The 17,725-nt window shown below is 40.0% G+C and overlaps 1 protein-coding gene across 1 annotated transcript in view; it reads left to right on the plus strand.

The window, feature by feature from the left end:
- The window catches only part of E2F5 (E2F transcription factor 5), a 39,140-nt gene that overhangs the window by 291 nt on the left and 21,124 nt on the right, over positions 1–17,725 (plus strand). Inside the window, exons 2-4 of the mRNA XM_004386588.2 lie at positions 8–195; positions 15,836–15,945; positions 16,821–16,982. Coding sequence (XP_004386645.2) covers positions 8–195; positions 15,836–15,945; positions 16,821–16,982 — 460 coding nt within the window. The remainder of the gene's footprint in view (positions 1–7; positions 196–15,835; positions 15,946–16,820; positions 16,983–17,725) is intronic.

The raw sequence follows: 17,725 nt of genomic DNA on the forward strand, positions 1-17,725 counted from the left end.
CCGCAAGGGCAGGGGCAGGGCCAGCGGCCGCAGCCGCAGCCTCCCCAGCCGCAGCCCCCGCAACAGCCGCCGCAGCAGCAGGTCGGTGGCGGCGGAGGCGGCAGTAGCAGGCACGAGAAGAGCCTGGGGCTGCTCACCACCAAGTTCGTGTCGCTGCTGCAGGAGGCCAAGGACGGCGTCCTGGATCTCAAAGCGGTGAGCGCGGGAGGCAGAGATGGGGGCGGCCTTCGCAGCCTGCGGCCCCGGGAGAAGCCCACCCCCTCGATGCGTGGCGTCCGGCGGCGTGGTGTGGACCGCCCTGCGGGACTGGGCGACCCGGGGCCATGTGGCCTGCGCCTGGACCCTGGACGCCGAGATGGAGGAGGAACGAGGGAGCAGGATGGCCTCGACCAGTCGCGTAACCTGTAGGGTTGAGGCGCCGCGCCAGGCTATTGACAAAGAGGCCCGGGACCTCGAGCGCGCCCGCGTGGCTCTGTCTCCGGGTACCGGGACCTGAGGGTGGCCGAGTGTCCTTGCTGCTCCCAGTCCACCTGTGGCTGAGGCGCAGGGGCACCTGGGTGCTGTGCCGGGAGACAATGCCGGATTGATTTTTCTGTTGGGAATTGATGGTTTTAATATGCTATTATAGTTGGGATCGTGTTCCAGTTGTAAAAAAAAAAAAAAAACTCGGTTCTGCCACCTTTTCTGGATGAGAGAAAATAACTTTTCTCCATATCCTTTCTCGTTAAAATAATAGTAATAACTCTTGTACATTTCATCATATTGATGGTTAGGAAGAAATATTTGATTTGTGACTCAAATTTGGCGTTAAAGATCTCTAAAAGTGATATTTGCCATCACACGAAAATGGGATGTTTTGTAACTTTCACGCAAAGTGGTGGAAGTGCTCCGTGTAACGCTCTCCTGTTCATCACGAGAACGTGTGCTTGATCCTTTTGCAGCGGTTCAGATTTTTCAAAAATGCATCAAAAACTGTTCGGTCAGAAAGAATAACTTAACCGTTCAAGGCAGGGTTTGGAAGGATTCCATAGCGCTGAGGAAAAAGAAAAATGTGGTCGCGTGAATTAAAATTCAATCAGCGCACCAAGTTTAAGTAGGAACCAAAGTTTAAAAAATAAACCTAACCAATCAGTGATCACCGCAGACCCCTAACTACGCGTCAGTCCTAGAAGTGGCCTTGCTTGGAGTACTGGTCTCAGCACCGAGGGGAGTGCCCAGACGAGTTTACCTGGCCTGAGGGTGTCACTGCGACCATCAAGGCTGCCCTAAAACAGCGTTTGAACAGGGGCGCGCCCTCCAGGACTCCCTGAGTGTAGGGACCCAAGAAACCCCTGGGCCGATGATGTCTTCGCAAGGGGCCCTCTTTTGAGTGTAGCCCAGTGGATGGCGCCTCAGTTCCCTGGATGTAGTAGGTGCTTAGTGTTTGTTGAATTGAATCATCTGAATTGTTCTGTTTTATATATTACGCACATTTTTGGCAGTTTGGGAAGTAGTTTCTACTCTCTTTTTTACAAAGTTTTCTTGGAATTATTTTCCATCTTTGGAAAGTCCTTGTTCTCTTTTTTTTTTCCATGACCCCCCTCCCCCCCAGTGCTTTATGCATATGTAATATTTAAATTGTAGTGAATTAAAGTGGACTTTGTTTCAAGAATTTTATAGGAGGTCATGAGGTCATCAGAGAAAGCAAGGATGTTACAAAACACAGGTTGCAAACTGCCATTCAGATTAGAGAAATTCAGCTGTAGCCCAATAACTTTAGTAAAAGCCAACAGGGAAGTCTGGGATTATCAAGATAAGATTGAACTCTTAGAGGTGATCCTTGAGGGCTTCTGCCCCAACTTGCCCTGGAAATATGATGGAACGTTGCCCTTGCTGTACTTCAAATTCTTTGGCTTCATCCTGTTTCATCTTTGGCCATGTTATTGTTTTACAGAAGTCACAGACGCAGTGAGTAGGATGTAGTTTGATATTTCATAACATTGTTTCATTCATCCTGGAAGTCTCCTAAAAGTTCAAAGGTTTCTGCAGTTAAAATTAGGTCTCATTATATTAACCACTTTATATTTCTAGAGAGAAATTTGAGTATCATTATTTTTTAATATATGTACACATATATAATTTAATTTATTTACATATCTGCATATATACATGCAAAATCTTATATATGTAAAAGTTTATATTGAAATCTTTCCAATGGTATTTCTTATTGTGAATCATAGTAATATTAAGATATTTTTGACAATATATGTTGAAGATGGACTAGCACCAACAATTATAAATGTCTTCTAATTTCAAATTAGAAAGCCAGAATTTTCTTTTCTTTTTCTTACATACCTACGTTGTAGCACTGGTGGCATAGTGGTTAAGAGCTCAGCTGCTAACCGGGAGGTCGGCAGTTCTGATCCACCAGACGCTCCTTGGAAACCCTATGGGGCAGTTCTACTCTGTCTTGTAGGGTCGCTGTGAGTTGGAATCAAATGGGTTTTGTTTTTTGTTTTTTTTATATAGCTACTTCAGGGAAGTATATTTCAGCATAAGTTATTGATACTTTTGGGTTACACACTTGGAACTTTTAAAAGAGGCAGTTATGGAAACATTTTTGTGAATATCATGGAAGCAGGCATTAATATGGAAAAAGTTTTGGATAGTAAAGATGACATTAAAAAAATTATATCCACCTTCACATAAAATAGCCAAGTGTTTTGAAACCATATAGATGCTATTTCTTTTCTAACATTACAAAGTGTTGAAGAATAAGAACATAATGTTGTGTCTTAATGATAAATTTCTTCTCAGCGATGTAATTGGGGACATACTTTAACAGAGAATATAAATTCTAATAAGACTGTTCTGGTATAATTTAACAATTAAGAGAGAGTAGAAACACCTTAAGGAGCTCTGGTGGTGCAATGGGTAAGTGCTCGGCTGCTAACCAAAGGGTTATCGGTTTGAAACTACAACAGCAGCTCTACAGGAGAAAGACCTGGTGATTTGTTTCTGTTAAAGATTACAGCCTAGAAAACCCTGTGGGGCAGTTCTGCTCTCTGTGAGTTGGAATCAACTCAAAAGCAGCCAACAACGACAGAAACACCTTGGAAGTGGTTTGAGAAAGTTAGCATCCCTCCTCCCAGCCTAATACAGTTTTATTTACAATAGTGAGGGTGGAAGTCGTTAACTATCTCTTTATTCCAGTGGCTGATGGACTGAGAAGTTATATCATGGTCGTTTCAAGCTCTGTGGTTTGCCATTTTATACTGATAATAGCTAACATTTATTGAAAGCTTACTATATGCCAGGTATTTTAGATAGATTAACTAATTTAATCTAACACCAGTGGAAGAATGTAGTTTAGGAAACTGAAATCAAGAGAGGTTAAGTAACTTGCCCCAAATCACACAGTAAAAAGTGACAGAGCTAAGATTTGACACTAGAGCATTTGTTCTTCTTCTCTATGCTACACTGCCTTTCAGTATTCCTAAAAAATAAACTTATTTACGTTTTCATTTGTGTAAGGGCATGGACTCTATCTTGTAAGGGAAAATGCATGATTATTTTTATTCATCTATTTGTGGGAGAAGAGAGTGAGGTCTTAGAGCGCCTGTGTTTAAAAATGAGGGTACTGATGGTAAATTCCACATGTCCCTTTAGGGACTATATTATTTCACAAATTAAACTAGGATTATGTTTTTCCAGATCTAAGAATCTGAAGACCTGTAGGATAGTCATAACTAAGTGTGAATATGTTGTTTTGAAAATTCTTATTAAATATAATTTTTAACTAACTTTCTATATTGTATTTGCCATTTTGGTGCCACTTTGAACTTTTTAAAGCACAATTAAGATAGTTTATCTCTTTTATTGTAATTATTTAGGTACAAATTGCCAGAATGATACCTGGGTTAATGTGATTAAATATTTATGGTGTTTCTTATCTCACAGGTTCCTGACTCATACCCACTTACGATAAGCTGATTAATACTCACCTTGGAAGAAATAAATAATTTAAGGTCTCAGTTTATGACATTAAAGTAATTTTTTAGGAAGAATTAGCCTAAGAAGAGACATATGGGTAAGGCAGCCAGAACTTGAGTGCATGCTTAAAAATTCTCAGGAGACTAAAGCTTTGTGACATTAATAAAGATGATTAATAATAGCTAATACTAAATGGCAGGCACTATGCTAGGTGCTTTACTTGTATTAATGTAATTCTCATCATAGAACTATAAAAGAGGTATTATGAAAGAGGCATTGTATCTGCATTTTGCTGGTTAGGAAATTGAGGTTTAAAGAGGTTAAGTAACTTAACTTGCCCAATATCCACAATAAATGACATATGAACACAGATAGTCTGATGTCAGAATCAGTGCCCTTAACCACTATGCTAAGCAAACATGTGCCGACCTCCGCAGTTTGATTTGAAAAACAACTTTATTAGAGTAAAACAAGGGGGTAGGGGAGCTAGCCATCTCATTTTTTCCAGTTCTGAGCAGGGTAGATTGGCATATATAAGTAATTCTGGATGCATAATCCTGTTTCTGCTGCTTCCCAGCTGTGCATCCTTGGCCAACCCCATATCCTCTTTATCATTAAAATGCAAATGAAGTATACTTGTCTGGAGAAGAAAGCAGGATTGAAGCACCATAACTAGTGGCATGAGAAACTCTTGGGATGCTTGTTAAAAATACAAAATCCTAACATTCTTAAATGTCAGACCTGAGAAATCCAATTCTCTAGGATTGGGGGAAGGGCCTAGGAATCAGCATTTTTTAAACTAATACCCCAGATGATTTTGATGACTACTGAAGTTCAAGAACTGCTGAACAATGGAATGAGTTCTACTTTTTCTCTTCCAACTTATTATTCACTAATCAGAGACAACTGTTTTGCTAGGAGGGGCAGTTAATGGGGAACAGAGCTGACCTATTTGGGGCTGATGAAGAATGATGAAGGAAAATGTTACCAGGTGGATGTTGAGGAAAATTCCCCTTTTATATGTTCTGGAATAGTTTCTGCTGGTATCTTTGTAGCCTCGTCTGGCTTTTAAATCTGAAATTACTAATGTGGGGATTAATTTTTAGTAGAAATGAATCTGCTTTGAGAGTAATATCTATAATGGAATATAGAGGGAGAATAGGAATATTAAACAATTGTGGAATTGGGGATTTAAATTTTTAAAAGAAGAGCAAGATCAGGCAACTTTAGCTGAATCTCCTTCATTGCTTGTTCCAGGGACTAATGAGATGATTCTCAGAATGAAGCAAGAGCCCCAGTCATTGTGGAAAGATGCTTTCTGCTAATGAAGAATGGGCCAGAATAAGAAAGATTTTCAACAAGGGTAGGCATAAGGAGTTTCTAGTTGAGACCATTAGTTAACCCCCCTCCCTACACGCACATTAATTCATTTGATTGGTGACTTCTCTCAACCCTCTGGTCTCAGTTTAAACATTCCCTCCTGTTAGATGCTGTGATAGGCAGAATAATGACCCAAAGGTGCCCATGTCCTAATACCTGGGGCCTTTGAATATGTTTGTTCACATGACAAAAGGGAATTCAAACTGCTAACCAGCTGAATTTAAAATAATCAGGAGATTATTCAGGATTATCCACGTGAGCCCAGTGTATCATAAAAGTCTTTAAAAGTGGAAGAGAAAAGCAGAAGAGTGAGAGCCAGAGGGATGGCATCCTGAGAAGGACTCAGTCTGATGTTGCTAGAGAGAAGGGCCACAAGCCAAGGAATGCAGGTGGCCTTTAGAAACTGGAAAAGGCAAGGAAATGGATTTTTCCCTAGAGCCTCCAGAAGGAACACAGCCCTACCAACACCTTGATTTTAGTCCAGTAGACCCATTTTGGACTTTGGATCTACAGAACTATAAAATAATATGTGTTGCTTTTAGCCACTAAACGTGGTAATTTGTTAAAGCAGCAATAGGAGACTAACACAGATGCATTTCCTGACTCCTTAATCTAACGTGGCTAAAGTAGGTTCCCCATTATTCTCCTTCTCAGCAACCTGTTCTTTTCCTTATTACTCTTTCTCACAATAGGGAATTCTTTGTTTACTTACTTGTGTACCTGTGTTCCCCTCTAGACCAAGTGCTCTGTGAGGCCAGGGACTTGTCTCTCTTGTGTGTTACAAGTACTGACCCAGTCAGCCTCGTTCCAGGCACAATAAATAGTTGAGTGAATGGGTGAGATTAGGTTTGAGTCAGGTGAAGGGGCATTCCCAGCAAGGCAGAGCCAACAGGCCAGAGAAGTAGTTGGGTACATTTGTTGTTGTGTGCCATCAAGTCAATTTTGACTCACAGCAGCCCAATGTGACAGAGTAGAACTGCCCTATGGGGTTTCCTAGGCTGTAAACTTCATGGGAGCAGATTGCCAAGCCTTTTCTCCTGTGGATTGGCTGGTGGGTTCGAACCACTGACCTTTCGGTTTGCAGCAAAGTAACCATTGTGCCACCAGGACTCCTTTGGGTATATCTAAGAAGCTGTAAATTATGACTATTGGATTAAGAGAATATTTTTGTAATCTAGATAAGATATTAAGCCTGAGCTAGGGAAGTGGAAATGTAAAGAAGTGGAGAGATTCAGGTGATGTTATAGTGTAGAAGTGATAGAACTTGGCTGCTGAGTACATGGAAATAGGAAAAATCACTGCCAAATCTCTGGCTTAGTCAAGTGAATGGGATGTTGGTAATTTTCATTTAGAAGCCATGAAAAGAGAAGATGGTGTTAGAGCAAAAAGAATTTCAGCTCTGGACATGTATGAAATACCTGTAGGCCTTCCTAGAGTAGATATCTGGCAGTCTACAGGAATTATGGGTCTGGAACCCAAGAGAAAAATGTTGATTTGGAAATGATTATTAGTTGGTAAGGGGGAAGATTTAGAGTGAAAAGAGGAATAAGAGTGGAACTTTGAGAAACACCAATACTTCAGGAGCAGCAGAGGAAAAGGAGACTGAGAAGGCAGGCAAAGACGTAGGCATAACTGGGGGTTGTGGTGACAGGGGAGGCCAGGGAACTGTTTTAGGAAGGAGGAATAGCCAACCAATGTCAAGTGCTGCAGAGGATACAAGAGGACTTTTGTACTGTCCGTTGGATTTAGCAACAGCGGTTATTAAAATAATGTCCTCAGAAAACATTTTAGGCATTTAGACATTTTGAATTATTTCCGCTTTTGATAATTTATACTAAAGAATTACTGGATCAAAAGATAATAAACATTTTTAAGCCCTTTGATGAATGTTGCCAAATGGTTTACAAAAGATATTAGTGTATACTCCCAGTAGGGGCACATCAGAAGTACCATAGCATAATGCACTCTGAAGTTATACTCTCTGGGTTCACAACCTAACTTTACCAAGTACAGTGGCCTTGGGTGAGTTACTGAGCCTCAGTTTTCTTATTTGCAAAAATGGGGACAATAATAGTACTTACCTGAAGGGTATTATTATAGGAGTTGTTAAAATGAATTTTTACTTTTTTAAAGCTCTTAACCAGTGTCTAAATGCTCTATCCAAAGTGTTAGATAGCTAGATAAACTCAGTATTTGATATTCCAATTTTTTCATAGTTTTCAAATTTGAAAGTGATGAATAATAGTATCTACTTTTTTAGTCAACTTTGTTGTTGTTGTTAGGTGGTGTCGAGTTTCTGACTCACAGCGACCCTATGTACAACAGAACGAAACACTGCACGGTCCTGCACTATCTCACAATCGTTGCGAGATGCTTGAGCCTATTGTTGCAGCCACTAGTCAGCTTTATACAGGTGCAATTTGCATACATTAAAAGGGACCCATTTTAAGTGGACAGTTCAGTGCGTGTTGACAAATATTTATACCTGTGTAACCACCACCACAGACAGACAGGGGTGTAGCGAGGGTAATGAGCGCCCAAGGCCAATCTCTAAATTGTCCTCTTCCCAATTTAAAGATGAACAGATGTTGATAGCGGTGGTGCATCAGCAGAAACGCCTTCCCTCCTCTTTTCTGGCTGACTCAGGCCTCTTTCATATTTGTGGCCCCTCAGAATGTCATTCTGCACCTTGTCTGGTGCCCCCTTGGACTTGTGCCCAGGAGCAAGTGCCCCCCTCTACCCCCGCCCCCCCTCACTACACACACCTCTGCAGTCCAATGTGGAACATTTCCGTCACCCCAGGGTTCCTTTTTTTTTTTTTTTTTGGCTTCTTCCCAGTCAATCACCAACCCCACCGCAGACCCCAGGCAACCATTACTCTGCTTTCTTTACATGGATTAAAATGATCTTTTCTAAAGTTTCATGTCAGTGAAACAGTATGTACTCTTGTTTTTGGCGTCTTTCACTCAGCATGATGTTTGTGACACTCACCCATGTTGTGCATATCAATAGTTTCCTATCACTGAGTAGTGTTCTGTTTTATGGATGTACTATACTTTGTCAGTGTTTATGCTGCTTCCAAATTTTGGTTATGAATACTGCTATGAACACTTATGTATGAGTCCTTGTGTGGACATATATTTTCATTGTTTTAATTTTCATTCCTTTATTAAATCACTAAAAGTTTGAAAACTTTTCAAGATTTTTTTTTTTCCTTTTTTGTAAATTCTTTGTCTATTTTTAAATTTGTGGTGTTTTTTTGACCCATCTGTATGAGCTCTTTGTACATTAAAGATATTATCGGTTAAATTTCTTAAGACTTTTTTCAGTTTATTTCTTTTTAACTTTTATATGGGTTTTAATTATTTTGATAGTCAAATCTTAATTTTTTTCTTTTTACATCTTCTATAGGTTTGACACTTTAAGGTTTCCAGTAAAGGGTATTTCTTGGCTGGTTTTCAGAAGTAGATCTCCAGGCCTTTCTTCATAGTCTGTTTTAGACTGGAAGCTCCGCTGAGACCAACATAAAATACCATGTGCCATGATCGAAAGTGAGTTCACTCAGATTTCTTGTATTCTCATTAAAATATATTCCTAAGTGGTGCAAATGGTTTGCACTCTCCTGCTAACCTAAAGATTGGTGGTTCAAACCCACCTCGCAGTACCGTGGAAGAAAAGGCCTGGCCATCTGCTTCTGTTAAGATTACAGCCAAGAAAACTCTATGGAACAGTTTTACTCAGTATCATGTGGGGTCGCCATGAGTTGGAATCGACTCAATGACAACAACAACATCATAGGCAGACTTAGTGTATCACTTGGGGCCCTTCGCACCTTATTTTCAGGATCCTGTCATTTGTGCATGTGTGTGCATGTGTATGCAACTGATTTTATGTGTTTCAGTTGTACATTTTTGATTTTTGGATCCTGCCTCTTTAGTGTTAGTTTCTGAAGCACAGTAGCTAAAACATTAAGTGCACGGGTATTGGCTGTTGGGGGCCTGGCAGAGTAAAGTAGTCGCTTTGCAAATGGAGAACCTGAAAGACAGGCTGTTTTCCATAGTTAATCATTTTGGTGTTAGCCCTTTCCAATGCAATAGCATGCTTCATCAGAAGAACATCCCTGAACAAATGAGCTGCAACTAATCCTAACTCAAATAAAGCTACCAGATGATCTCTCTCCTTTTCCAGAGCTAATCCTGCATCTTAATTGACTCAGTTGTTTAAATGAGGGGGTGGGGCCAGATGTGTCCTAAAGCCCCTTTAGCACTTACATGCCATCTTTGTCAGCTCTCTGGTTTATTTGTCCTGTCCACCTCTTAAAAGTAGCACAGGCTTTAATTTTGTTCAGCCTACAGACATCACTTTGTTCTACATTGGTGAAAGGTCATAGTTTCAGAAGATATTTGAAGGGAAGAGATCTTTTTTTTTTCAGAGATTATGTTTTTGTTTTCCTATAAACTGAGTTGGGTGGGGGTACAGTTAGATGTTTCTTTTATGGTTATATAGGTCAAATCCTGTTAGAGTACATGTAGCCTTTTGAAGTAAATTTGATACATGCACAGGTGCATCTACAACTATAGTGGCACCTGTGGAATGAGGTTGGTGACTTACTTTACTCTTTGCCTATCCCTTGTCTATACCCAGACAGTTCTCCTCGGATGGAGAAAAATACACAGTGCTGCTGTTGGGGTGGTGCAGTGGTTAAGAGCTATGGCTGCTAACCAAAAGGTTAGCATTTTGAAGCCCCCAGCTGCTCCTTGGTAACCCTGTGGGGCAGTTCTACTGTGTCCTGTAGAGTCGCTGTGAGTCAGAATCGACTCGATGGCAATGGGTTTTTTTGTTTTTTTTTTTCCTCAGACCTAACAGGGAGGAGCCCTGGTGGAGCAGTGGTTAAACGCTTGGCTGCTAACTGAAAGGTTGGCAGTTGGAACCCACCAGCAACTCCGCTGGAGAAAGATGTGGCAGTCTGCTTCTATAAAGATTTGCAGCTTTGGAAACCCTATAGGGCAGTTCTACTCTGTCCTGTAGAGTTGGCTATGAGTCGGAATCAACTTGACAGCAGTGGATTTGGTTTGTTTTTCAGACTTAACAGGGCCAATAGTGCTGTCCAGCCATCCTTCTGCACTACCTGCTGTCTCACCCTCCTAGATGAGTATTTCACACTTCTCCTTTCACTGAGAAAATAAAAAGCAACCAAGTTGAAACTTCTACCCTCTCTCCCTATCTACTAACCTACCTGCCTCTGCACCCAGTACTCTGCCGACTTCAAGTATTAATATGCCCTGTTAGTGTCTAAGGCTAGTCCTTGTACTCTAAGTCTCACCCACTATCTAGTCCCTTACTTGAACCTGTATTTGATGATAAGGCTATTAGCAGCAAACATTTAAGTATTTCCTATGCGGCAGACATTGTGCTAAATACGATTATCCAGTTTAATCCCACAATACCCCTATTCAGTATATGTTATTATCCCATTTTATGAAAAGGAAATGAGGCGCTTAATAAGCTTAAGGGACCAGCTGAAGATAGGAAGTGGCAGAGCTGGGATTGGATCTCGGTGTGCCTGACTCCAGAACCTAACTTAAGAATGATGCAGTGCAGCCACTAAAATAAAAGCCTCCCGGAGATCCTTGTTATGTGGTATCTGTACATGTTGGTCATTTATGTTTATATACTGTTTAAGGAGCCGTGGTGCTGCAGTGGTTAAGCGCTTGGCTGCCAACTGAAATGTCGACAGTTCCAACCTATCAGTCACTCCTTGGGAGAAGGATGTGGCAGTTGCTTCTGTAAAGATTACAGCCTTGGAAACCCTATGGAGCAGTTCTACTGTGTCCTTAGGGTCACTATGAGTTAGAATCCACTTGACGGCAGTAGGTTATTGTTTAAAAGTATTTAAGAAACAATGTTTAGTTTTGGAAATCGGGGCTTAATTTTGTGATTGTTAAAACAGTAATAAAGAATATACTTTTCTTTGTAAATTTAAGCTGGAAGTCAAATCGTGGCTCTGCCCAATGACCTAGGAAAGCCCTTGTTGTCTGGTTCACATAAACATATTCTTATACAAAAACCGGTGAGCTGTTGGCTGTGGTTGTAAAAGCTTTTGTGTGTGAGTGCATAGATACGGGTAACCTGGAGCTGCAGCTTGGAGTGCTCTGGGCTGCTTCTCAAGAGGGCCTCTTCTGAGGAAAGTGAGAAATGAATCCTCAACTTCAGTTTTTTACAGTTAACTTTGCAGTAGACTTCATATCACATGGGGTCACCATGAGTTGGAATCAACTCAATGGCAACTAACAACATTATAGGCAGACTTAGTGCATCACTTGGGGCCCTCCCCACCTTATTATTTTCAGGATCCCATCACTTGTGCGTATGTGTGCACGTGTACGCAGCTAACTCATTTTTTGTGTTTTGGTTGCAGTTTTGATTTTTGGATCCTGGCTCTCTTTACTGTGCTGTTAGTTTCAGACTCAAGAACAGAAATGCTATGAAGGTAGATAAAACAATGAATCCATCCCTAATCCTACTCTTTAATTTTCTGGTTCTCTAGAAGAGATGGTGCCAAGTCAGAGTTAGGGGCTCAAAGGAGCCTCCCTTTCTGGTTCTTCTTCTCTCTGCCACATCATACTTACTCTCTTGCCCACTTACTCTATTAAGGCATGAATTCCCTTACTGAAGAAGACCTGAGTGATTGGACAATAGTCACCTGTTTTTTTTGGGAGCATAGAAAATTCATTGATAGAACTGACCTTCACTTAAGGTTCCAAATGCCTGTGAAGTGAGCAGCAGCTGTAATTACACTTGATACCAGAGGAAGGGAGGTCCAGATCGCAAACAATACGCTGTGTTGGGTTTTAGTAGGTTGTTGTTAGGTGCCGTTGAGTCGTTTCCGACTCATAGCGACCCCGTGTACAACAGAATGAAACATTGCCCAGTCCTGTGCCATCCTCACAATTGCTGCTATGCGTTAGCCCATTGTTGCAGCCACTGTGTCAGTCCATCTCGTTGAGGATCTTCCTCTCTTTCACTGACCGTCTGCTTTGCCAAGCATGATGTTCTTCTCCAGGTACTGGCCCCTCCTGATAACACATCCAAAGTACGTGAGATGACGTATCACCACCCTTGGCTTCTAAGGAGAATTCTGGCTGTACTTCTTCCAAGACAGATTTGTTCTTTCTTCTTGCAGTCCATGGTGTATTCAGTATTCTCTGCCAACACCATAATTCAAAGTTATCAGTTCTTCAGTCCTTCCTATTCATAGTCCAGCTTTAGCATGCATATGAGACAATTGAAAATACTATGGCTTGGGTCAGGTGCACATTAGTCCTCAAAGTGACATCTTTGCTTTTTAACACGTTAAAGAGGTCTCTTGCAGCAGATTTGTCCAGTGCAGTAGGTAGTTTGATTTTCTGACTGCTGCTCCCATGGGCGTTGATTGTGGGTGCAAGTAAAATGAAATCCTTGACAACTTTAGTCTTTTCTCCGTTTATCATGATGTTGCTTATTGGTCCAGTTGTGAGAATTTTTGTGTTCTTTATGTTCAGGTATAATACACAGGGAAGGCTGTAGTCTATGATCTTCATCAGTAAGTGCTTCAAGTCCTCTTCACTTTCAGCAAGCAAGGTTGTGTCATCTGCATAATGCAGATAGTTAATGAGTCTTCCACCAATCCTGATGCCACATTCTTCTTCGTATAGTCTGTTTTCTCAGACTATTTGCTCAGCATACAGATTGAATAAGTATGGTGAAAGGATACAACCCTGATGCACACCTTTCCTGACTTTAAACCACACAGTATCCTCCTGTTCTGTTCAAACGACTGCCTCTTGGTCTTTGTGCAGGTTCCTCATGAGGACAATTAAGTGTTCTGGAATTCCCATTCTTCGCAATGTTATCCATAATTTGTTATGGTCCACACAGTTGAATGCCTTTGCATAGTCAATAAAACACAGGTAAGTATCTTTCGTGTATTCTCTGCTTTCAGCCAAGGTCCATCTGACATCAGCAGTGATATCCCTAGTTCCATTTCCTCTTCTGAATCAGGCTTGAACTTCTAGCAGTTCCCTGTCGATGTACTGCTGTAACCGCTTTTGGATGATCTTCAGCAAAATTTTACTTGTGTGTGATATTAATGATAATGTTCCATAATTTCCACGTTCTGTTGGATCACCTTTCTTTGGAATGGGCACAAATAGGAATCTTTTCCAGTCTGTTGGCCAGGTAGCTGTCTTCCAAATTTCTTGGCATAGACAGTTGAGCACCTCTAGTGTTTCATCAGTTTGTTGAAACATCTCAACTGATATTCTGTCAATTCCTGGGGACTTGTTTTTTGTCATTCCCTTCAGTGTAGCTTGGACTTCTTCCTTCAATACATCAGTTCTTGATTGTATGCTGTCTCCTGAAATGGATGAACGTTGACCAGTTCTTTTTGGTACAGTGACTCTATTCCTTCCGTCTTCTTTTAATGCTTCCTATGTCGTTCAGTACTTTTCCTATAGATCCTTCACTATTGTAGTTCGAGGCTTGAATTTTTTCTTCAGTGCTTTCAGCTTGGGAAATGCCTAGCGTTTTCTTCCCTTTTGGTTTTCTAACTCCAGGCCTTTGCACATTTCATTATAATACTTTGTCTTCTCGAGCCATCCTTTGAAATCTGCTGTTCAGCTCTTTTTTTCTTCATCATTTTTTTCTTTTGCTTTAGCGGCTCTATGTTCAAGAGCAAGTTTCGGAGACTCTTCTGACATCCATTTTGGTCTTTTCTTTCTTTCCTGTCTTTTTTTTTTTTTTTTTTTTAAATCTTTCAAGGAATTTACTCATTTCATCTAAGTTGTTGAATTTATTGCATAAAGTTATTCACAACTGCAATGTAACAGGTTTCTCTTTATACATGGCCTTTCTGGCCGTGAGTTTATGATTTTGCCAAAAATAATTGGTTGGGCCACACTTTCCTGTCTCTTTAATGACCTCTTGTTTTCTTCATGTATGATGTCCTTCCACAATTCGTCTGGTCTTTGGTCATTAGTGTTTAATGCATCAGATCTGTTCTTGAGATGGTCAGTAAATTCAGGTGGGATATACTCAAGGTTGTACTTTGGCTCTTGTGGACTTACTCTAATTTTCTTCAGCTTCAGTTTGAACTTGCAGATGAACAACTGATTGTCTGTTTCCGTCTGTTCCACCCGAGTTGGCCCCTGGCGTTGTTCTGACTGATGATATTGAGGTTTTCCATCGTCTCTTTCCACAGAGATGTAGTCTGTTTGATTCCTTTGTATTTCATCTTGCAAGGTCCACGTGTTTAGTCACCATTTTTGTTGTTTAAAAAGGTATTTGCAATGAAGAAGTCATTGGTCTTGCAAAATTCTATCATGCAATCTCCGGCATCATTTCTTTCACGAAGGCCATATTGCCTGTGAAGTGAGCAGCAGCTGTCTGTTGGAATTGCTCCCAGAAGAGATTGCAAACAATATGCTGTGCTGGGTTTTAGTAGTAGCTACTATTTTTACAGAATCTAGAAGGTTGTGATGCCCTGGGGGAGCTCGTAACCAAATGGTACGAAACTAAATTCTGGTCATTAATTCAGATATGTGCTGAAAATTAACTTATCCCTATATTAATAGGGACATAAATGTGTTTTTCATTACTACCATGAGTTTAAAAAAGTGTTGCACATTCATGGTAGACTTTTGTCTAATCCACTCTGAAAAAAACCTGTAGAGTAACCACTTTGAGAATCTGTTTGTTCTTGGGGAACAAATGTCAGAAATTTGAGTGAGAATTAATCAGAAAAACACAAAATTCCTGAATTCATTATAATGATATAGCATGTAATATTTTTGTTGATCTTATCTCATGTGAATGAAACTAATTTTTTGTATAGTATTTGCTTAGTATCACAACTTTGTCTATCGATTTTGATATCTTGTTGATTTTATACTTTGTGTTGGGATTGTATGATTCATTCCTTGGATTTCATTTTAGGTAAAAAATAGTGTATTGCAAGGCACTGAAAGTGTGTTTATAATTCAGTCTTCCCTCTCCCCAAGTATCTTGACTTAATTACCAAAAAAAAAAATTGGTGAGATACAGTTTTTTTTAAATTTCAAAAAATAATTAAGGTTGTCTTTAGATGAGAAGGTTTATGAACAGAGAAATAACAATGGGAAGTGACAGGAGCAGATCATTAGCAGCTCCTCCTCAGGATTTTCCAGTATTCTTATTGTGTTACTGTTGAAGGCTTCATGTCATGACCTCTTTATCTTATTTTATTTTTTTTTCATTCCATTATCTGCTGGCTTTTAAATGGAATAATTTCTTTGGTATTTGCAATGTTTGGGAGATGCTTTGAACATACCCGGCTATTGTTCCCAAGCACTTAAGTTAAGTTTGGGATTGGGATTGGGCTCTCATGCTGTGAATTTAATGATCAACTCTTTTGACTTTAAAATACAAATTGTCCTGTATTTCATTGTTCTCTTAAAAATAAAAACAGGCTGCAGATACTTTGGCTGTGAGGCAAAAAAGAAGAATTTATGATATCACCAATGTCTTGGAAGGAATTGACCTGATTGAAAAAAAGTCGAAAAATAGTATCCAATGGAAGTAAGTTACAAACCAACGCCCTTTCTAAAAACTCTAATTTTTCTTCTCAATGCTCTGTAAAATCTGGCCTTTCTAACATTCCTTAAACCTCTGTTTCAGCCCTCTGCCCTAGTCACACCAGGCCCCTCACTTTTCTCTGGACTCACCTCTGGGCCTCAGTATATTTCATCCCTGTTTTGGGATGTTCCTTTGCTCTTCTCTGCCCTTAAAGCTCAAGTCTTACTTTTTCCCTTAAGCTATTCATATGGCACCCACTACTTACTGCTTGATATTATTAATCCTTCTCTACCTAAGTCTTTATCTCCTCAACTAGGATAAGCTCCTTGAGAACAGTAACTATGTCTTATACATAATAGTTGATTATAATCATTATAGTTGATTGTAATGCATGTTGTCATTTGTTAACTATTGCATGGTTGTGTGTGTGTGTGACTGTGACAATCAGAAAAACAAATCATTCTGTTCTTTAAATTTGGGCCCTTTGACTGTACTTTTTTTTTTTTAAGCCGAAATTCCAAAAAGATATTAAAAGGTTATAATTTACCAGTATCTGAGTCTACATCATGAGAATGCCAAATGACAGTTTATTTTTGATGTCCTCTGGGCATCACAGTCACCAGCCTGGCCTTCCAGATGACAAAAACCACTCTAGACCATGCTAAGAATTTTTATAATTTGTTTGTTCTTGTCAATAAATTTTTTAAGCAAATATGTTCAGAGGTATGGTGTTTGTTTTCTAATGATTTTAATACTGTATTTTTAGAAGAGTGTATAACGATATTTGTCTTGAATATGTTACTAAGCCAAAATTACTACAACAAAAATTAAGTTATGTTAACCTGGGTCTGACACTGGGGATATTAAATATTTTTAAGAGGTGTAGGTGCTGGCTGTAATACTAAAGAAGTCATAGATAGATTAAGGTATCTTAAAGCTGAAATTGAAGATCTAGAACTGAAGGAAAGAGAACTTGATCAGCAGAAGTTGTGGCTACAGCAAAGCATCAAAAATGTGATGGACGACTCCATTAATAATAGATATCCTTTTAAGTTATACATGTTGTTATAAAATATATATTTATATAATATAGTCTTCCAGTTTGCAGGTCACTTGCTTTATTCTAGTGTTTTTTGAGTTAAATTTTTGTTTTAGTTGTGTTTTATTGTTGTAGTTTAAATGTTTACATTTCAAGTTAGTCTCCCATACAAAATTTATACATACATTGTTATGTGACCCTAATTGTGTGACAGCACACTCCTCCTTTCCACCCGATTCCCCATGTCCATTCAACCAGCTCCTAGCCCTCTCTGCCTTCCCGTCTCACCTCTGGACAGAAGCTGCCTGTTTAGTCTCTTGTATCTACTTGAGCTAAGAGGCATACTCCTCACAAGTATCACTTTATGTCCCATAGTCCGGTCTAATCCCTATCTGAAGAGTTGGCCTCAGAAATTGTTTTAGTTCTGAGCTGATAGAGAATCCAGGGGCCATGCTTTCCAGGGGTTCCTCCAGTCTCATTCCCACCATTAAGTCTAGTTTTACTAGAATTTGAGTTCTGCACCCCATCTTTTTCCTGCTCCATCAGGGAGTCTCTGTTGTGTTCCCTGTCAGGGCGGTCATTGGTGGTAGCTGGACACCATCCAGTTCCTGGTCTCAGGCTGATGAAGTCTCTGGTTTCTCTGGCCGTTTCTGTTTTTTGGGCTAATATTTTCCTTGTGTCTTTGGTATTCTTCATTCTCCTTTACTCCAGGTGGTTGGGACCAATTGATGCATCTTAGATGGC

Source organism: Trichechus manatus, unplaced genomic scaffold, assembly GCF_000243295.1.
Source record: "Trichechus manatus latirostris isolate Lorelei unplaced genomic scaffold, TriManLat1.0 scaffold00169, whole genome shotgun sequence".
Classification (NCBI taxonomy): Eukaryota; Metazoa; Chordata; class Mammalia; order Sirenia; family Trichechidae; genus Trichechus; species Trichechus manatus.